General features: G+C 53.4%; 2 protein-coding genes across 10 annotated transcripts; one reads left to right on the top strand and one right to left on the bottom strand.

Moving 5' to 3' along the window:
- Positions 1 to 1,363: 1,363 nt before the first annotated feature.
- CST6 (cystatin E/M) lies at positions 1,364 to 2,841 on the top strand. Its single transcript, XM_081532216.1, has 3 exons — positions 1,364 to 1,666; positions 2,177 to 2,302; positions 2,631 to 2,841. Exons 1-3 carry the CDS (start codon positions 1,427 to 1,429, stop codon positions 2,712 to 2,714), a joined length of 450 nt encoding a protein of 149 aa, XP_081388342.1. The 5' UTR covers positions 1,364 to 1,426; the 3' UTR covers positions 2,715 to 2,841.
- A 2,291-nt stretch (positions 2,842 to 5,132) lies between these two features.
- CATSPER1 (cation channel sperm associated 1) lies at positions 5,133 to 16,033 on the bottom strand. 9 transcript variants are annotated; one of them, XR_014066248.1, is made up of 13 exons: positions 15,795 to 16,033; positions 14,931 to 14,994; positions 13,823 to 14,035; positions 12,982 to 13,095; positions 12,666 to 12,822; positions 12,326 to 12,417; positions 12,038 to 12,181; positions 11,805 to 11,868; positions 11,580 to 11,652; positions 11,383 to 11,443; positions 8,354 to 8,429; positions 5,471 to 5,554; positions 5,133 to 5,312 (listed from the first exon to the last, which is right to left on the bottom strand). XR_014066248.1 is itself a non-coding variant. In XM_081532206.1 (13 exons), exons 1-13 carry the CDS (start codon positions 15,982 to 15,984, stop codon positions 5,286 to 5,288), a joined length of 1,533 nt encoding a protein of 510 aa, XP_081388332.1. In that variant the 5' UTR covers positions 15,985 to 16,033; the 3' UTR covers positions 5,133 to 5,285. The 9 variants fall into 9 exon arrangements, 7 of the variants coding, with proteins under 7 accessions (XP_081388332.1, XP_081388333.1, XP_081388335.1 ...); XM_081532206.1 differs by having other exon boundaries at positions 5,471 to 5,585; positions 14,931 to 15,137; XM_081532207.1 differs by having other exon boundaries at positions 5,471 to 5,585; positions 14,931 to 15,107.
- Between the last annotated feature and the right edge of the window lie 873 nt (positions 16,034 to 16,906).

The following is a 16,906-nucleotide window of genomic DNA, read 5'->3' as shown; positions in this document are numbered from 1 at the left end:
GGCTACGGTCCATAGGGTCTCAAAAAGTCTGAAGCCACTAAGCACGCACCCTGAATTCTTAAAATATTAATTGTAGAAAATTCTAACAAATGTCAAACTTATCCTGTGTTGACTACTTCAGTGCTGCTTTTTATATTTTGAAAGATTATTCCCCCCAGAAATCATAGCCCTAGGACTTGCCCACTGATCCAGTGGTTAAGACTCCCTTCCAACGGGGGATGTGCAGTCTATCCCTGGTCTGGGAAATAAGATCCCACGTGCAGGGTGTGGCCAAAAAGTTAAAAATCGTAGCCCTGTTTTGCTGATACCTCCAACATATGCCCAGTTTGCCTATGGGTGACCAAAGTTTCAAACCATTATAATTAGCAAGACTTAGGAGACAAGAGCTGTCACCTTTCTTCAGGTGAGGACTGAGGCTCCCAGAGGTCAAAGGGCTTGCTGGAAGTCCCCCAGGCAGTAAATGGCAGAGCTGGGACCACCCACACTCCTGGCCAGTTCTCATCCTTTGGGGTCCCTCTGGATTGAGAACACAGGTTTGAGTTAGACTGTGTCTCCTGTGTGTGTGTGCTCAGTCGTGTCCAACTCTATGTGGCCCCATGGACGGTAGCCCACCAGCCTCCTCTGTCCATGGGATTTTCCTGGCAAGAATACTGGAGCGGGTTGCCATTTCATATCCCAGACCCAGGGACCTTCCCGACCCAGAGATCAAACTTGCATCTCTTACGTCTCCTGCATTGGCAGGTGGATCCTATACCACTAGCGCCTGCCTGGGCTCAAAAGTCAGTGTCACCATTTACTATTTACCAGCCTGTGTCTTTGGGCAAAATCAATTGCTTACTCTGTGTCCTGTTTACGCCTCTGTAAAATGGAACCCTCACTTACTGATCCCTACATCATGTCATACTCCTCATGAGGGTTAAACAGTGCCCGGCTTGGTGCAGTAAGGACTCCTGCTTACCTGCTATTTATATAGCACCTGGCCTCCCCTAAGCACTTATTGAAGCCTCTAAGCAACCCATTTCACAGAGGAGGAACCTGAGGCAGTGAGAGTTAAGTAACTTCTCCAAGGCTACGCACTGGAGATAGTTAAGAGCTTGCTGGTAGCTGTTGTTGGTTTCGCATATGGGATGGGTCTCTGTGAACTGTCCCAGTGGTGGCACTTGCGGCTGGGAGCTGTCGCTGTCCTTGCCCTCACCAACCAGGTGTGCCTGGAGGGCAAGCAGCGTGGTGGTGATGCCCAGGTGTGCTCGGGCCTGTCCGCTGTCCTCCTCGGCACCCCGAAGGCGGCCTCGCAGGTGGACCGCCCAGGCTGGGTGGATCCCTCCCCGCCTGCGGGGGCGCGCGGCGAGCGGCTGGCAGGGCCAGGCGGGGCCGCGGAGCCCATAAAAGCGGCGCCGGCGCCGGTCGGACACCGACACCGACGACCATGGCGCGTCCAAACCTCCTGCTGCCGATAGCCCTGGCCTTGCTCGCGCTCTGCCTCCTGGCGCTGCCCCGCGACGCCCGGGCCCGGCCAGGGGACCGCAAGGTCGGAGAACTGCAGGAGCTGTCGCCCAGCGACCCGCAGGTGCAGAAGGCGGCGCAGGCGGCCGTGGCCAACTACAACATGGGCAGCAACAGCGACTACTACTACCGCGACATCACCATCCTCCGGGCGCACAGCCAGGTGCGGGGCGGGGCGGGCCGGGGAAGGGGCGGCGCCGGGAGCGGGGGGAGGCGAGCGCGGCCCCAGCCGGGCCCCAGATGGAGGGGGCGACTAAAGAGTAATCAGGGTGGCATCTTAAGACAACAGAGTTTTCAAAATCCGATTAATGTCAAAAGTCCACGCGGAGCAGAATCTCAGAATTTCAAATAAGATTCAACCCTGAATGGGCCTTGTCCTGAAAGGTGGACTGGGATGAGGTGGGGTGAGGGAGAAGGGGCAGCTGTGTGGACTTCAGTCTCAGGCTCCTGCCTGGCCCAGGCTCTGCCTGCGTCACCAGGGACCCCCACCAGAACTCCCTGCTGCCCTCTCCCCGTCTTTCCAGTCCCCCCATCCCAGGTCTGAATCCAAAGGCAGTGTGCTGGCTATGCCCAGGGGAAGGTGATGGGCAATGGGAGGACACAGAGGGAGGTGAGAGGTCCAGGTCAAGGGTTGTCTCCAGGCACCCTTGACCTGTGCCCACCCCTGCCCCAGCTGGTGGCGGGCATCAAGTACTACCTGACCGTGGACATGGGGAGCACGGCCTGCCGGAAGAGTGCCGTGGCTGGAGACCACATAGACCTCACCACCTGCCCCCTGGCCGCAGAAGCACAACAGGAGGTAACAGCTGTGACCCCAGTTAGGCATCAGCCCAACAGCCAGGCCCTCAGGTTGCCCAGCCTGAACTGGTCTGGCTGGCTAGGCTGATGTCTGGTTGACTCAGCCCTGAGGCAAGGGTGAGGGTGCAGAGAGGAGCAGACTGGGGCTTCCCCTGGACTTGGGGGGTGGGGAGGCCAGGGATGGCTGGAAAGATCTGGGGTCTGGTGGTCCTGGCCATCTAATTTGCTGTTCCTTCTCGCATCCCAGAGCGTCACAGGCATGGGGCTGTTGGGAGGCGGCGGCCTGGGGCCTGGGCTCACCCCCACCTTTTTCACCCTTCTATCTGCAGAAGCTGCGCTGTGACTTTGAGATCCTTGTGGTTCCCTGGAAGAACTCCTCCCAGCTTCTAAAGCATGACTGTGTGTCCCTGTAGAGACCCCTGTGGGCTTGGGGGATGGAGGAAGCCAAAGAGGCTGGGCAGGACTGGGTGCATGGGTGGAGGGCATGTCAGTTCCTTGGACCATATCTACAGCAATAAATTGCTAGCACTGCTTCTGGCATTGGTCTCTTCTGAGTCCCTTACTCCACCTTCCTCTCTCATCCCCCACTCCCAGCGACCCCCCTCCAGCCGACAGGGTGCCCACACCACCCCACGCTTGGCCTCTGCCATCTCAACCCAGAAGATGCTAAGGGTGCAAAGTTCAGCTCCCAAATTTGGAGTCCCCCAAATATCCCAGCATCACAGAGGAACGAACCTCCAGAGACTCCCAGAGTTTGCCAAGTTATGGGTGGGGAGACAAAGTCACAGGAGAGAGATGATGCCCCAGGACTAGAAGGAGATAGCAGCCAGGGGAGACTGAAGGGTGTCTGAGCCCGGCTCCCTCTCAGCTGCCAGGACGGCTCAGAGTGGCACGTGGGGGGTTTAGTCTGCCCAGCCCCAGAACACTGAGCTCTCATCCCCTGAGATTCTAGACCAGCATGTGGCCCAGAGATGGCAGAGCCCCTGCTGGCCAAGACACACAAACTATGGGCCCCATGCCAGGAGGACTCCCCCACCCTCTGTCCTGAGCAAGACCCCTGGAAGGGGCTGGCAGGGAGCGCCCAGGGGAGTGAGGTCAAATCCACTGTCCATAGGAGAGGTAAGGAGACAGATGCAGTTTAATCTTCTTTAAAGAAATAGAGTTGGAACATGTTTTGCACACCTGAATCTGTGGCTGGAATTAACACTCACTACACAAGATGCACACACACATCCAGAACTTCTCAAGATGCCAGACACACAGACACACCCACCATGAACCCTCAGATGGCTCCCAGACACCACACACATATCCAGAAACACATACACGACCTAGCAACCCAGAAGCACAGACACAACACACAAGAACAACACCCCCACTCTAAGGACAACCTGGAGATATATACACAGCCCCCCAAACACGGACCCACGCGCCCCGGCTGGAGCTGTCTCTCAGATGCACAGATGCACACCTGTGCGTGTCTGGGACGGGATGGGTGGGAACCGGATCCTGTGGGAGCACAGAGGGTGGGCACCACCAGGCCCCAGGTGGGCAGCCCTCACGCCCGCTCCTGTCTGGCTGGCTTCCTGCCCAATGCTGGGACTTAATAAGGAACAGCCCCAGCTCCGGTCTCCTGCTCCTCTAGAGCCCTCAGAGGTTGTTTGGGGTGGGATTGGGCCTGAGGAGCTGAGTCTGACAGGACCGAAGGTTGTAGGGGAAACTCAAGCCTGTCAGATACGGCAGCTGCGGTTGGTCTGCTGCTGGCTGGCTCCCAGGTGCCACCAAGCAGGAGCCTCCTGTGTGGCTGGCATGGGTCGGGGGCAGGAAGTGCTGAATGAACATATGAGGGCGTGCGGTGAGGTGAGGCCCATGGTCTCTCCACCCCTGGAATCTGTGCCCAAGTCCCAGGTGGGCATTTCCTCCGCACAGTCTGTCTGTCCTCTCGGCTGGGCCTGGGCCCAAGAGGAGACGTGCTGCTTCTCTCGGGGGCCCGGAGACCTGGCCACTGTCTGGTCCAGACTGGATGTAGACGGGGTGGCTAGCGAAACGGTCACCCCTCAGCCCCTGCTCTGGGATTCTGTCCCCGATTCCCTCCAGCTTCACTGTGCTAGAGGTAAGGTGGGTGTTGTGGGTGGTGGGAGACCTCCCTCCTGCTGGATGTGAGCGGGACTTAGCGCTCAGTGCCCCACTGCCATCCTGGGCATCCTACATGGGCACTCATCCCTCGCTTTCCTCTACCAGAGGCTCGTCCCCACCACACACACCCCTCCCCATCCCCACTTGAACAGCCTCCCTCCTCTCCCCTCCCTGAGGCTCTTTAGCCTGACCCCAGGCAGGGCAGGGTATGGTGATGACCTCTGCCTTCTGGGCTCAGTCTGTCCCCAGCGAGTTGGTACCCTGATACTGGATGCTGAAGGTGCCGGTAAGCCCAAGTTCCTGGGCTCTGAGCCCTCATTCCTGGAGCCTCCTGGTCCCTCGGGCTCTTGAGAACCATGTGCTGTTCTAACCTGTTCTCCTGTTTCCTGGGCCAGACCGGCCTCCCTCCCCGAAGCAGGGTGACTGTCCACTCTCCGTCCACCACTGAGCCTGGTCCACTTTCCACATCACCACCCCACCCCTGCCCCCGGCTGCTCTTAAGGCCCTGCCAGGCCCAGTGAGGATGCCAGGCCCCAGTGGGGCAGGAAGGGATCCTGGACAAGGACAAGGATCCTTGACAAGGACAAACCTGTCACCCAGAACACTCCTGTGTATACATGCTCCAGGGCGCACGTGCATACATGCACACAGGTTCCCCTGTGCTTTGGCCAGGCCAGTGAGGACACAGAGCCAACTGGGGTTTTAAAACTCTGTTGGCCACCTCCACCCCCTGCCCACCTCAACCCCCGCAGGCCCAGTGATCTTTCCAGCAGATATGGGGACCTGGCCAGAGTCGGTGGACAGCCAGCCAGAAGGTGAAGTTTGGACCCAGGCTGCCTCTCTGGGGGTCACTTCCTGAAGTCCTCTTCTCCAGCCTGCGGGGGAGGGGGTGGGAAGTGATGGCGCCGGCCTCTGCTCCCGGGAGGCCCACACTGCTCTCACTCGGGCCACTTCCTGGCACAAGCACCCGAAGCCTAGCCTTCCAGTGCCCCACCCTCTCCAGCTGGCTCCTCTCAGGTCCTGCCTGGTTCACCTCGAATGTGGTGTCCACAATTTCATCGATGACAGCGGCCTGGGAGCGGAATTTCAGCTGGTAATGCTCCACACCAGCCACCAGCTGCAGGAAGTGGAATAGGGTCTCCAGCTGCCTGAGGGCGGTGGAGAGGGGGCAAAGCTGGGCCATCTCAGCCCCCAGAGCGCCTACCCACCCCTCAACCCCCACACTCACAGCACCTCCATTTTCAGCCATGGCCAGCCCTTGTTTGTGTGGGCCCTTCATGGTGTATCTCCTTTTCTGCATATACCCTGCAGCCCCACCATCTGCCTGGACCACAGAGAGTTCTGATGATTGTTTACCTCCCAACCACCTGCCCCTGCATCCGTCCAACCTACCCCACCCTGACTCATGCACCCACTCAGCCACCTACCGGCACAGTCTCCTGGCTATCTATCCATTGACTCACCATGGGACCACCCCACCCTTTCCCTCTCTCACCTATCTGCTATCCACCTGCTCTTCCCTGGCCCCACCCCCACCCACTACCCATTCATTAACTCCTTCACTGCCAGCCTGCCTTATCAATCCAGCCATCAAATAACACTGAAATCCTTGAACACCGCACGGTGCTTGGAGGACACAGAAACAAAAAAGAAACAGCTCCTGCCATCAAGCAGCTCAGTCTGTGACAGAGCCAAGAAGGCAAACCAAGGGTGTTTACACTGGTGACAAGTGTAAACACAGTGCGCTGAGGGACCCAGAGGAGGACAACCTGGTCCGGTACTAGGGAATCAGGAAAGATTTCTGGAGGAAGCATCACTGGGCTGACCTTGAAAGACATTTTGAGGGTTTGCTAAGCATAGACAGGGTTCCTAGCGCGTCCAGATCTGTGAACAGTGGGGAGGGTCCTGAGGACCAGGAGGGCTTCAAGGAAGGAGTTTTCAGAGGATTGATGAATTCAAGATGAAGACACCCAGGGGAGGTCAAAGTGAGGTGCCCCGACCATAAGCGAAGGGAGGCAGGAGCCCTTATAAGGCTGCAAACTCAGAGAAGGCAGGAAAAGCCAAAACTTTTTCTTTTTTTAAACAAAGATTGCTAAGTAAATAAAAAGAAAGTAGAAGGAAGAAAGATTAAAACCAACAGGCAAAACAACAACAAAAACAAAGACCACTCTCAGTGGAGGCGAAGGTGGACCAGTGGGGAAGAGTCTGGAGGCTGAGAAACCCCCAAAGAAAATATCACAGAGGAGTCAAGTCCCAGTCCACGCTGGGGGCTGAGGAGTTGGGATGTGGAGGGCGGAGGGCGGCTGGGAGAGCAGCCAGGAGGTGAAATGAGCAGGACTGGATCTCAATTCTTCCGGCTCTCGATCACCTATGCCTGCTGTTGGCAGCCAGAGAACATCCTAGCAGAGAGAACAGTGCAGGCAAAGACCTGTAGGTGGACACGTATGTGCTGTGCTGTGCATAAAGCCAGGATGGGCCAGGGCGGTGAGGGGGTGCCGTGATCACAGAGAGCTTGGGGCTCAAGCTCTGCCAGGGGCAGAGAAGAGCCTGGAAGGTCCCAGCCTTCTGGCTGGTTTGGAGCCAGTCTGGATGAGGTGGAGCAGGCCTGGCTTTCCGGGAGAAGGTTCTCTGGGGAGCCAAGACTGAGAGCCAGGAGTCTGTGCCAAGGACCCTTGCCATGAGCACAGCCACGAGTCCCCAGCTGTCTGGGCCCAGCCAGCCCCTCACGTTGACTTGACATCTACCTCCCAGGCCTTTCCTGAGCTGTTTCCTGACCTATCCTCCTCATTCCTGCAGCCAGCAGAAGTCCACCCGCCCTCCGTGGCCCCAGGCAGCTCTTTAGAGAGGGTCCTTGGCGACTCAGTCGGTAAAGACTCTGCCTGCAACTCAGGAGATGCGGGTCCAGTTCCTGGGTCGGGAGGATCCCTTGGAGGAGGAAATGGCTACCCACTCCAGTATCTGTTCAATTCAGTCACTCAGTCGTGTCCAACTCTTTGCGACCCAATGGACTGCAGCACACCAGGCCTCCCTGTCCATCACCAACTCCCGAAGTTTACTCAAACTCATGTCCATTGAGTCGGTGATGCCATCCAACCATCTCATCCTCTGTCGTCCCCTTCTTCTCCTGCCTTCAATCTTTCCCAGCATCAGGGTCTTTTCAGATGAGTCAGCTCTTTGCATCAGGTGGCCAAAGTATTGGAGTTTCAGCTTCAACATCAGTCCTTCCAATGAATAGTCAGGACTGATTTCCTTTAGGATGGACTGGTTGGATCTCCTTGCAGTCCAAGGGACTCTCAAGAGTCTTCTCCAACACCACAGTTCAAAAGCATCAATTCTGCGGTGCTCAGCTTTCTTTATAGTCCAACTCTCACATCCATACATGACTACTTCAGTATATGGAGGAGAAAATGACTACCCACTCTTGCCTGGGAAATCCCATGGTCAGAGGAACCTGACGGGCCCCGGTCCATGCGGTCACAAGAATAGGACATGACTGAGTAGCTAAACCACCAGTATCTCATGAGCTGGTGTAGTCTGTGTCCCCTTTGTGCCTCTGAAGTCCTTACAAAACCCGGCCCAGGGAAGGGATCAGGCATGATTCTCAGATAAAAAGATGAGCAGAACCCCTGCTCCCACAGCCTCTGTCCGCCAGCCCTGCCCTGGCCCTCAGCCTCATGGGGGCTCTTGTGGCCCTTCAGGTGCTGGTGGTGGGATCCTCTTGGTGGTACCAGGGGACTCTGGGTGAACAGAAGCCACTCAAGGCCTCCGCAGCCTACCCACAGGCTCCACATAAGCCTTGGGGCTCTACCCCTCTTCCAGAGAGGCAGGCAAAGCCCCTTTCCCTGCCGCCCATCAGTCAGGCCCCCAGGCCTCTCCCCTCAGACCTGACACCTCCCCTCCCTTTGCATCTCCTTACTTCTCAGTCATGGCTCCAAATTTTTTCTCAATGAACTGCTTCTGTATAGTGTGTTCACTTAGCACCTCTTTAGGCTCTGGATGTAGAGAAAGAAGTGGGAAGTCAAGCTGCTGCCTGGCGACTTCTCTGGTGATCCAGTGGTTAGAATCCACCTTCCAATGCAGGGGACATGGGTTTGATCCCTGGTCGGGGAATTGTCTCCTTCTCCTCCTGCCTTCAACTGAAGACAAGTTGCTAAGTAATCTGAGACAAGTAATTCCTCTTTTTGTTTTAAGTTTTTACATTGTGCCCAAGATGGAGAGGGCAGGTGAGGGGCCAGGTGACACTTGAGGGCCTTTAATCCTTTGCGGTTGATGATCCTAAGAGTGGGATTCTGGAGTTCAGATTCTAAAGTTCTGAACATCTTTCAGTTCAGTTCAGTCGCTCAGTTGTGTCTGACTCTTTGCGACCCCATGAATTGCAGCACACCAGGCCTCTCTGTCCATCACCAACTCCCGGAGTCCACCCAAACCCATGTCCATCGAGTCGGTGATGCCATCCAACCATCTCATCCTCTGTCGTCCCCCTCTCCTCCCGCCCCCAATCCTACCCAGCATTAGGGTCTTTTCCAATGAGTCAACCCTTCGCATGAGGTGGCCAAAGTATTGGAGTTTCAGCTTCAACATCAGACGTTCCAATGAACACCCAGGATTGATCTCTTTTAGGATGGATTGATTGGATCTCCTTGCACTCCAATGGACTCTCAAGAGTCTTCTCCAACACCACAATTCAAAAGCATCAATTCTTCGGCGCTCAGCTTTCTTCACCGTCCAACTCTCACATCCATACATGATCACTGGAAAAACCATAGCCTTGACTAGACGGACTTTTGTTGGCAAAGTAATGTCTCTGCTTTTAAATATGCTATCTAGGTTGGCCATAACCTTCCTTCCAAGGAGTAAGCATCTTTTAATTTCATGGATGCAGTCACCATCAGCAGTGATTCTGGAGCCCAAAAAAGTAAAGTCTGACACTGTTTCCACTGTTTCCCCATCTATTTCCCATGAAGTGATGGGACCAGATGCCATGATCTTAGTTTTCTGAACGTTGAGCTTTAAGCCAACTCTTTCACTCTCCTCTTTCACTTTCATCAAGAGGCTCTTTAGTTCTTCTTCACTCTCTGCCATAAGAGTGGTGTCATCCGCATATCTGAGGTTATTGATATTTCTCCCGGCAATCTTGATTCCAGCTTGTGTTTCTTCCAGCCCAGCGTTTCTCATGATGTACTCTGCATATAAGTTAAATAAGCAGGGTGACAATATACGGCCTTGATGTACTCCTTTTCCTATTTGGAACCAGTCTGTTGTTCCATGTCCAGTTCTAACTATTGCTTCCTGACCTGCATACAGGTTTCTCAAGAGACAGGTCAGATGGTCTGGTATTCCCATCTCTTTCAGAATTTTCCAGAGTTTATTGTGATCCACACAGTCAAAGGCTTTGGCATAGTCAATAAAGCAGAAATAGATGTTTTTCTGGAACTCTCTTGCTTTTTCGATGATCTAGCGGATATTGGCAATTTGATCTCTAGTTCCTCTGCCTTTTCTAAAACCAACTTGAACATCTGGAAGTTCATGGTTCACGTATTGCTTAAGCCTGGCTTGAACACCTTTCAGCAGGAGGCAAAGCCATTGGCTCAAAATCTATTCACCCAGATGTGTAAAAATGAACATATAGAGGAAACTTCATTTTTATAGACTCTCAATCCACTTTGAGTGACTCTAGACAAGTGTGTATAACACCTTGACAAAAGCCTCAAGGACAGTTGAAATCATCTCATATAAGACCAATTGCTATAAACTTTGTACATTATTAACAGAAATGAATGTTTGGTGAATCGTAATGTGGCTAGATCTCAGAGATTGCTGGGAAAAATATCAACAACCTCAGATATGCAGATGACACCACCCTTATGGCAGAAAGCAAGGAAGAACTAAAGAGCCTCTTGATAAAAGTGAAAGAGGAGTGAAAAAGTTGGCTTAAAACTAAACATTCAAAAATTAAGATCATGGCATCTGGTCCCATCACTTCATGGCAAATAGGTGGGGAAACAATGGAAGCAGTGACAGTCTTTATTTTGGGGGGCTCCAAATCACTGCAGATGGTGACTGCAGCCATGAAATTAAAAGATGCTTGCTCCTTGGAAGAAAAGTTATGACCAACCTAGACAGCATATTAAAAAGCAGAGACATTACTTTGCCAACAAAAGTCAGTCTAGTCAAAGCTATGGTTTTTCCAGTAATCATGTATGGATGTAAGAGCTGGACTATAAAGAAAGCTGAGCGCCGAAGAATTGATGCTTTTGAACTGTGGTGTTGGAGAAGACTCTTGAGAGTCCCTTGGACTGCAAGGAGATCCAACCAGTCCATCCTAAAGGAAATCAGTCCGGAATATTCATTGAAAGGGCTGATGCTGAAGCTGAGACTCTAATACTTTGGCCACCTGATGCGAAGAACTGACTCCTTGGAAAAGACCCTGAAGCTGGGGAAGACTGAGGGCAGGAGGAGAAAGGGATGACAGAGGATGAGATGGTTGGACGGCATCACCGACTCAATGGACATGAGTTTGAGTAAACTTTGGGAGTTGGTGATGGACAGGGAGGCCTGGTGTGCTGCAGTCCGTGGGGCTGCAAAGAGTCGAACACGACTAAGTGACTGAACTGAACTGAATGTGGCTAGTTAGTTGTTTTGCAAATGGGTCTTTCAAGTATTGACTATCAGTGTGGCAGATAGTCATGGAGTTCTTTGGACCAAAGTTCCAAGCTCTGAAAATTCTCCTGAGTCTCAGATTTTAAGACTCTTAAAGCTAGGCTAAGAGAATTCCCTGGTGGTCCATTGGTTAGGACTTGGCGCTTTCACTCCTGGGATCTGTGTTTGATACCTGGTCAGGAAACTGAGATCTCGCAAACCACCCAGTGTGGCCAAAAATAGATAAATAAGTAAAGTTGCTCCTGGCAGTCTCTATCTGTCAGGGAAGAAGCGGGATGCTGGTACCTGCTTCCATGAGCTTTGTCACTGAGTCATCCAGCATCTCTTCATGGAGCTCAGCCGCCTTCTGCAAAGAAGAGGCTTCCATTCTGCCAGAGTCCCATGTCTGCTTGTCCCAGAGCACCCTCCATCCTTCCCCCCAGCTTCTGTATCCCCCTCCCCGTGTCTTCCCAATGGGTCCACCTGGTCCATCCCCTCACTACCTCCTGCTTCACTTTCTCCAGGCCTTTGAGGAGCGCCATCTGGAAGTTATCCACCAGGACAGCAATCACCAGGCTGGGGCGAGAGACAGGAGGGGGCTGGAGGGGAGGCTGCACCCTCCCCTGGGTTCGTGGTGGCAAAACCATAGTGAGAGGGGAGCAGAGGGGGTGCCCCTGGGGTTAGGTTGGGGGGAATAAAGCTGGGGCGTGCAGGGGGCGGCTCCTCACTTGAGGAAGATGAAGTACTGGATGATGATATAGATCATGAGAATGGGGATGATGTACCAGGCGCCTGGAAGAGACGGGGTGGGATCCTTTGAGATTTGAGTCCCTAGCCAGTCCTCACCACACCCCGGCCAGCACGGCTCAGAAGCCCCACTTGGCAGATGGGATAACTGAGACCTCAGGGTCCGCCCACCCAGACAGCCCCTGCCCTCCACCCAGCCTGAGGCCTGCCTTACCCTGGGCCCGGCTGTCCAGGTAGATGAGGGACCAGTCGTCCAGGGTGAGCATGGTGAAGAGGGTGAAGATGGTGGTGAAGATATTCTGGAAGCGTTTGGGGTCAGAATAGCGGAACAGTGCCCGGAGCACCACAGAGAACAGGACTGGGTGTTGAGGACCAAACCTGGCTTACAGGGTCCTCTCTCCCCCTCTTCCTCTCCCCTCACTGCCCCCAACTTCTGATTCCACCTCACCACTCTGTCCATGACAGCAACTCACGCTCCCACCCAGCCCCGCGACATGGATACAGAGGCAGGTAAACATGAGGATGAGGATGGCTGTGATGGAAGGCAAGGACCGGGCCAGGGTCCCGGTCACTTCCTGGAGGTTGGTCAGGAATCTGCGGGCAGAGGTTGAGAGAGAGGCTCTGTCAGTGGGTGGGGGTCTGTGCCCAGAAACTGATGATGATGACAGATTTCAGACTGCTGATGACTGAGGCGGTAGGTCCCTGGTTTGCTAGTTACTTTGTAGAGGGTCCCAGCCCCTCTCTGGAAAATAAGAGATTGAGCCTAGTGAAAGGCAGAAGACTCATCAGAAAAGCATTCTGGAAATCTACAGCCTTGTCGTGGGCACTGTGGTCCTGCTAACCTGAGCCTCCGAAGGATTCGGATCGCCCGCAAGGCTCGCAGGGTCTTAAAGACCTTGAAGATGCGGAAGACGCTTTGGTTGTGGATCGGACGCGTGGAGGAAGACTTGATCTGTATTAGCACAAAGTCCACCACACCCATGACCATGATGAAGAAATCTGCAGACACAGGGGTGCCTGGGTGTCATGGACTGCTGCCCAGGCCCCATGCCCAGGCCCACAGCCCTCCCAGCACCAACACCCCCTGCTTTTGTCACCTCTGGGCAGTTCAGGGGCTCCAGCTACACACACACACTCTCAGGCCCCATCTCTACCCACCCAGGTTGTTCCAGGGGTCCAAAAAATACACGAGGCCGAGAGCAATGATTTTGAGCACAGCTTCTACCACGTAGATGGAGAGGAAGATGTAGTCCAAGGCCGTGAAGTACCACTCTGTGAGGACAAGGGGTGGGGAAGGAGGAGGGAGCCCTCGCTTAGGCCCACCCCGGCCCCTAGCAACCTAACCCTTGCCTCCTCCTCCTCACTGGAACCTCACTTGCAAGCAGCCATTTAGGGAGAAGCTGGCTCTGTCCAATGGCTGTGCGTCTCATCCGCTCTGTGCCTCACTTTCCTCGTCTATGAAATGGTGATAATAACTGTCTGCCTGACAGAATTTTCATGAGAATTAAATGCATTTCACATGGTAAAGGACTTCCAAGGGAGCCTTGCAAGAAACATCAGCCCACTCTTCTTCTCTCCTTAGTTTATGGGTCCTGTGGCAGGTCTTTTCCTTCACTCTGCTCCCTGGAGTTTTAGGGACAGTCTTCCCAGGTTTCCCAGCCTCCTCCCTCCAGGGCCTCCTGACCCGACCAGCGGACATGGGTTCTGGGCACCCTTCCTGCGCAAATCAACGTACTTAGAGCTGATGCGCCACCTGGTGGCTGTAGTCACAAACAGCACACACTCAAGCTTAGACGACCCTTCTGTCTCTGGCGGTCTGGTTGACCTGAGCAAAACTCTCTGAGCCTCACTCTAATTGCTGGGCAACGTCGCCCACCTCCCAGGGTGACGATCAAATGGGCTAAGTTGTTTAAATCACCCGGAACTTGGTCAGGCTCACAGGAGGCCCAGAACAATATCAATGGCCTTCTCTACGTGAAGAGGGCTCCCTGGCTCTTACCGCCCCGGACCTCAACTTCAGCGAAGGTCTGAGCCACGAGCATGATGGTGTTGAGACAGACGATGAAGATGATGAAGGTTTCAAAGGCCAGGGAGTCAACCAGTTTCCTGAGCATTCTCCGAAGGCCCCAAATGAAGTGGCTTAATTTTTCCCACAACCAATATAAGAAGTCCAAAGAGTGCACCTTCTTGTGGGTCCGCGGGGCTCGGCCAACTGTAAGGGGGCCAGAAAGGCAAGTTCTTGGGGACAAGGGACCCAGGGATCCAGGCACCCTCCCAGGCCTGCCTGTCGTGAGCTCACTCAGGGGCCGGCATGCTCTTGCTGCGCTGGTATAGAAGCCAAGGCTTGACCCTTCCTTGCAGGTGCCAGTCTGCTTGGGATTTGAGCCTATTTCAGGGGCTCAGGCTCTCACACTTCACACTTTTTACTCACATGGCAGCTTACACATGGAAGACGCAGTCTTCCTTGCCACCCTGTCCTCTTGGTAACCTCGTCCTCTCCCTACAAGATGCTTCTGACATTTCTTCCCCCTCTTGACTGCCTTCTCTTCCACAAACAGTTAGACACACATCCCTTGCTTCTTGTTCAAGAAGCTAGCGCCATGTTTACTGAACTACTAGGGAACAATTTGGGGGGGATTATATGTTAAACAGCAAGGTCCTCCCTGCCCTCCAACCAGGCCCTCGTTCAGGCACTTGTTCCTCCCTCTGTCCTCAAGAAGGTCAGAGTTAAGTGGGGGAAATGTGGACAAACAGAATCCACAATGGTAAATGTTCTGATACAGACAATGGACCCCTTCACTGGGCAATCTGGGTTTGGTTTGTATAAGTGACCAACACCAGCTTTCACATTCGATAATAGGAAACGTTTGAGAAGTGAACATGAGAATGAAGAAGGCAGTGACTGAATGAACCAACAACTGAGGTCTGAACAGGTGCCTAATTCCAGGAATAAAAAATTGGAGGATGAACGGTCAGGCACGTGAAGAGCCAATGGACTACATCTTAGGCGAGAGCGAGCCTTGTGAAGGACGTGCCGGGCCTGACTCAGGTCTGGAACCTGGGCCAGGCAGCTGGAGTTGGGGGTAAGGGGTGAGCTCAAGACGCACCTTTGCGCTTCTGAACGTGCTCGTCTTCTTCAGCGCAGCTTTCCGAGGTTTTAGAGGAGGAATCCTGAGGACAGACTTTGTTGGAGGTCTCGGAGGGGTGTGAGTTCACTGTACTAAGGGAACGAGCCAAGCTGAAGGCTGAGCTCTGTCGGTCTGGCTTGCTGGGTTGGAAGACTGCTGGGCGAGAATAGGCAGAGCCGAGGGAGCCTAAGGTCACGGTGTGGGGCGTGTATGAGCCAAAGAGTTGGGAGCTTCCATGGCGGTACTCCCCATGGTGGTGATCTCGGTGGGAGTAAGCACGAGGATGTGAGCCATGCTGATGCCCCCTGTGGTGGTGTTCGCCGCGGTGGTGTTCGCCGCGGTGGTGTTCGCCGTGGTGAGGTGGGCCATGGTGGTAGGATATCATGGAGGTAGGCCTTCTGTGGTGGTGCCCACCATGATGATAGGCCTCAATGAGGTGGGAGGGGCTACTAGATTGGATGGAGTCTTTATGGTGGTAAGCCTCACTTTGGCGATGGAGCCCACTATAGTCGGGAACCTCATTGTGGTGGTGAAACCCACCATGGTGGTTGGGCTCCCTGTGTTGGCGGGACCTCCTATGGTGTCTCCTGCTACCATGGTGGTGCTCATTGTCAAAGTGGTCCTCACCATAGGATTGGTGGGAGATGAGAGTGTCATGGGAAGAATCCTGGGGAAGGGATGGGGAGTGGTGGTCTCCACCATGATGGTGAGACTCACCACGACTAGGGGAGTGATTGGAGCGGTGGGCATGGCGGGAGAAGACATTGCCACGGAAGTCTTGAAATTCATCAGGGTGGTGAGGTCCACCACGATGATAGGATAAGCCATGATGGTGGGACTCACCATGGTGATGGGATGCACCTTGGTGATGGTGGTGGACTCCACCATGGCCTGGCCTATGGTATGGGGTTGATGAGCCGGGGAGAGAGAACACATCTGAGTCATCAGTGTCTGCCTCATTCTGAGCCTTTGCAGACATGGAATGTTGATCTGAGACTATACTGGGAACCTTGGAATGAGGAAAGCTTAACATGTGGGCCCAAAAGAGCCCTTCCTGGATCACCTGTCTTGCCTAGTCACCTAAGCCGTCACATTGGGGCTTCTAGGAAAGCCTGACTTCTCATAGAATTCTCCCCTCTATGATGTCACAGGCAGACCTCTACTCAGGCCTAATACCCAAATGCCTCCTCCTGAGCTACAGTTCAGCATCAAAGATCATTGTGTCCAACTCTTCATTGTGAAAGGAGGAAACTGAGGTCAAGAAAGGGGAAGGGATGACCCAATATGACCCAGTAGGTCAATGGCAAAGCTGGACAAAGACTTTTGGGGTGACATCAGAGGCCCAGCAGTTGCTTTACCTCTGTTATTGGAAAAAAAACTTTAAGAAGCCAGATGGTCCAGTTCCCAGTTGTACCTAGATACCAACTGGCTCTGAGGTTCAAACTGCCCACTTCCACTGTAAACAGGTATGTGAACTTGGTCTAGTTGCTTAATCTTCCTATGCCTCAGTTTGTTCTTCTATGAAATGGGGATAATAACACCTACCTCATAGGATCAAAAAAGTTAAGATATGTAAAGCTTATACTAATAGCACAGCAAATGGTAATTAGCATTGTCATCCTTGTCTTAATGGTTGAGAGTAATGGAAGCCCCCTTCTTGGGTTATTACTAAAATTAAACTAACAGCCAATATTTATTGAAGACCAGCTTTATGCACTTTAAATACAATCCTCACAATAACTCCACAGGATGGATAACATTATCCCCATTTTGTTTTATCCCAATTTGGAAATGCGGCTCAAAGAGTATAAACAAGCTGCTCAATAAGTAAGAACTTAAAGTCAAAAAAAAAAAAAAGAACTTAAAGTCGCACTCATTCCAAACTTTCCACCATGCTGTCCTGTCTTCCTGCTGAAATCCACCATAATTCATTCATGACCAGTGCAGCTCTTCTG

Source organism: Giraffa tippelskirchi, chromosome 10 (assembly GCF_054371585.1).
Source record: "Giraffa tippelskirchi isolate mGirTip1 chromosome 10, T2T-mGirTip1v1.2.pri, whole genome shotgun sequence".
Classification (NCBI taxonomy): Eukaryota; Metazoa; Chordata; class Mammalia; order Artiodactyla; family Giraffidae; genus Giraffa; species Giraffa tippelskirchi.
The sequence above is the reverse complement of the archived record's forward strand: the minus strand, read 5'-3'. Positions and strand labels throughout refer to the sequence as shown.

Excerpts from the sequence above, each read along its gene's own strand:
- CST6 (XM_081532216.1), top strand. The coding sequence starts at position 1,427 with ATGGCGCGTCCAAACCTCCTGCTGCCGATAGCCCTGGCCTTGCTCGCG. Across the intron at positions 1,667-2,176 it reads TCCTCCGGGCGCACAGCCAG|CTGGTGGCGGGCATCAAGTA; the intron begins GTGCGGGGCGGG and ends CCCCTGCCCCAG. Across the intron at positions 2,303-2,630 it reads CCGCAGAAGCACAACAGGAG|AAGCTGCGCTGTGACTTTGA; the intron begins GTAACAGCTGTG and ends TTCTATCTGCAG.
- CATSPER1 (XM_081532204.1), bottom strand. The coding sequence starts at position 15,984 with ATGTTAAGCTTTCCTCATTCCAAGGTTCCCAGTATAGTCTCAGATCAA. Across the intron at positions 12,418-12,665 it reads CGAATCCTTCGGAGGCTCAG|ATTCCTGACCAACCTCCAGG; the intron begins GTTAGCAGGACC and ends CTCTGCCCGCAG. Across the intron at positions 5,586-8,353 it reads TTTGGAGCCATGACTGAGAA|GCAGCTGGAGACCCTATTCC; the intron begins GTAAGGAGATGC and ends CACCGCCCTCAG.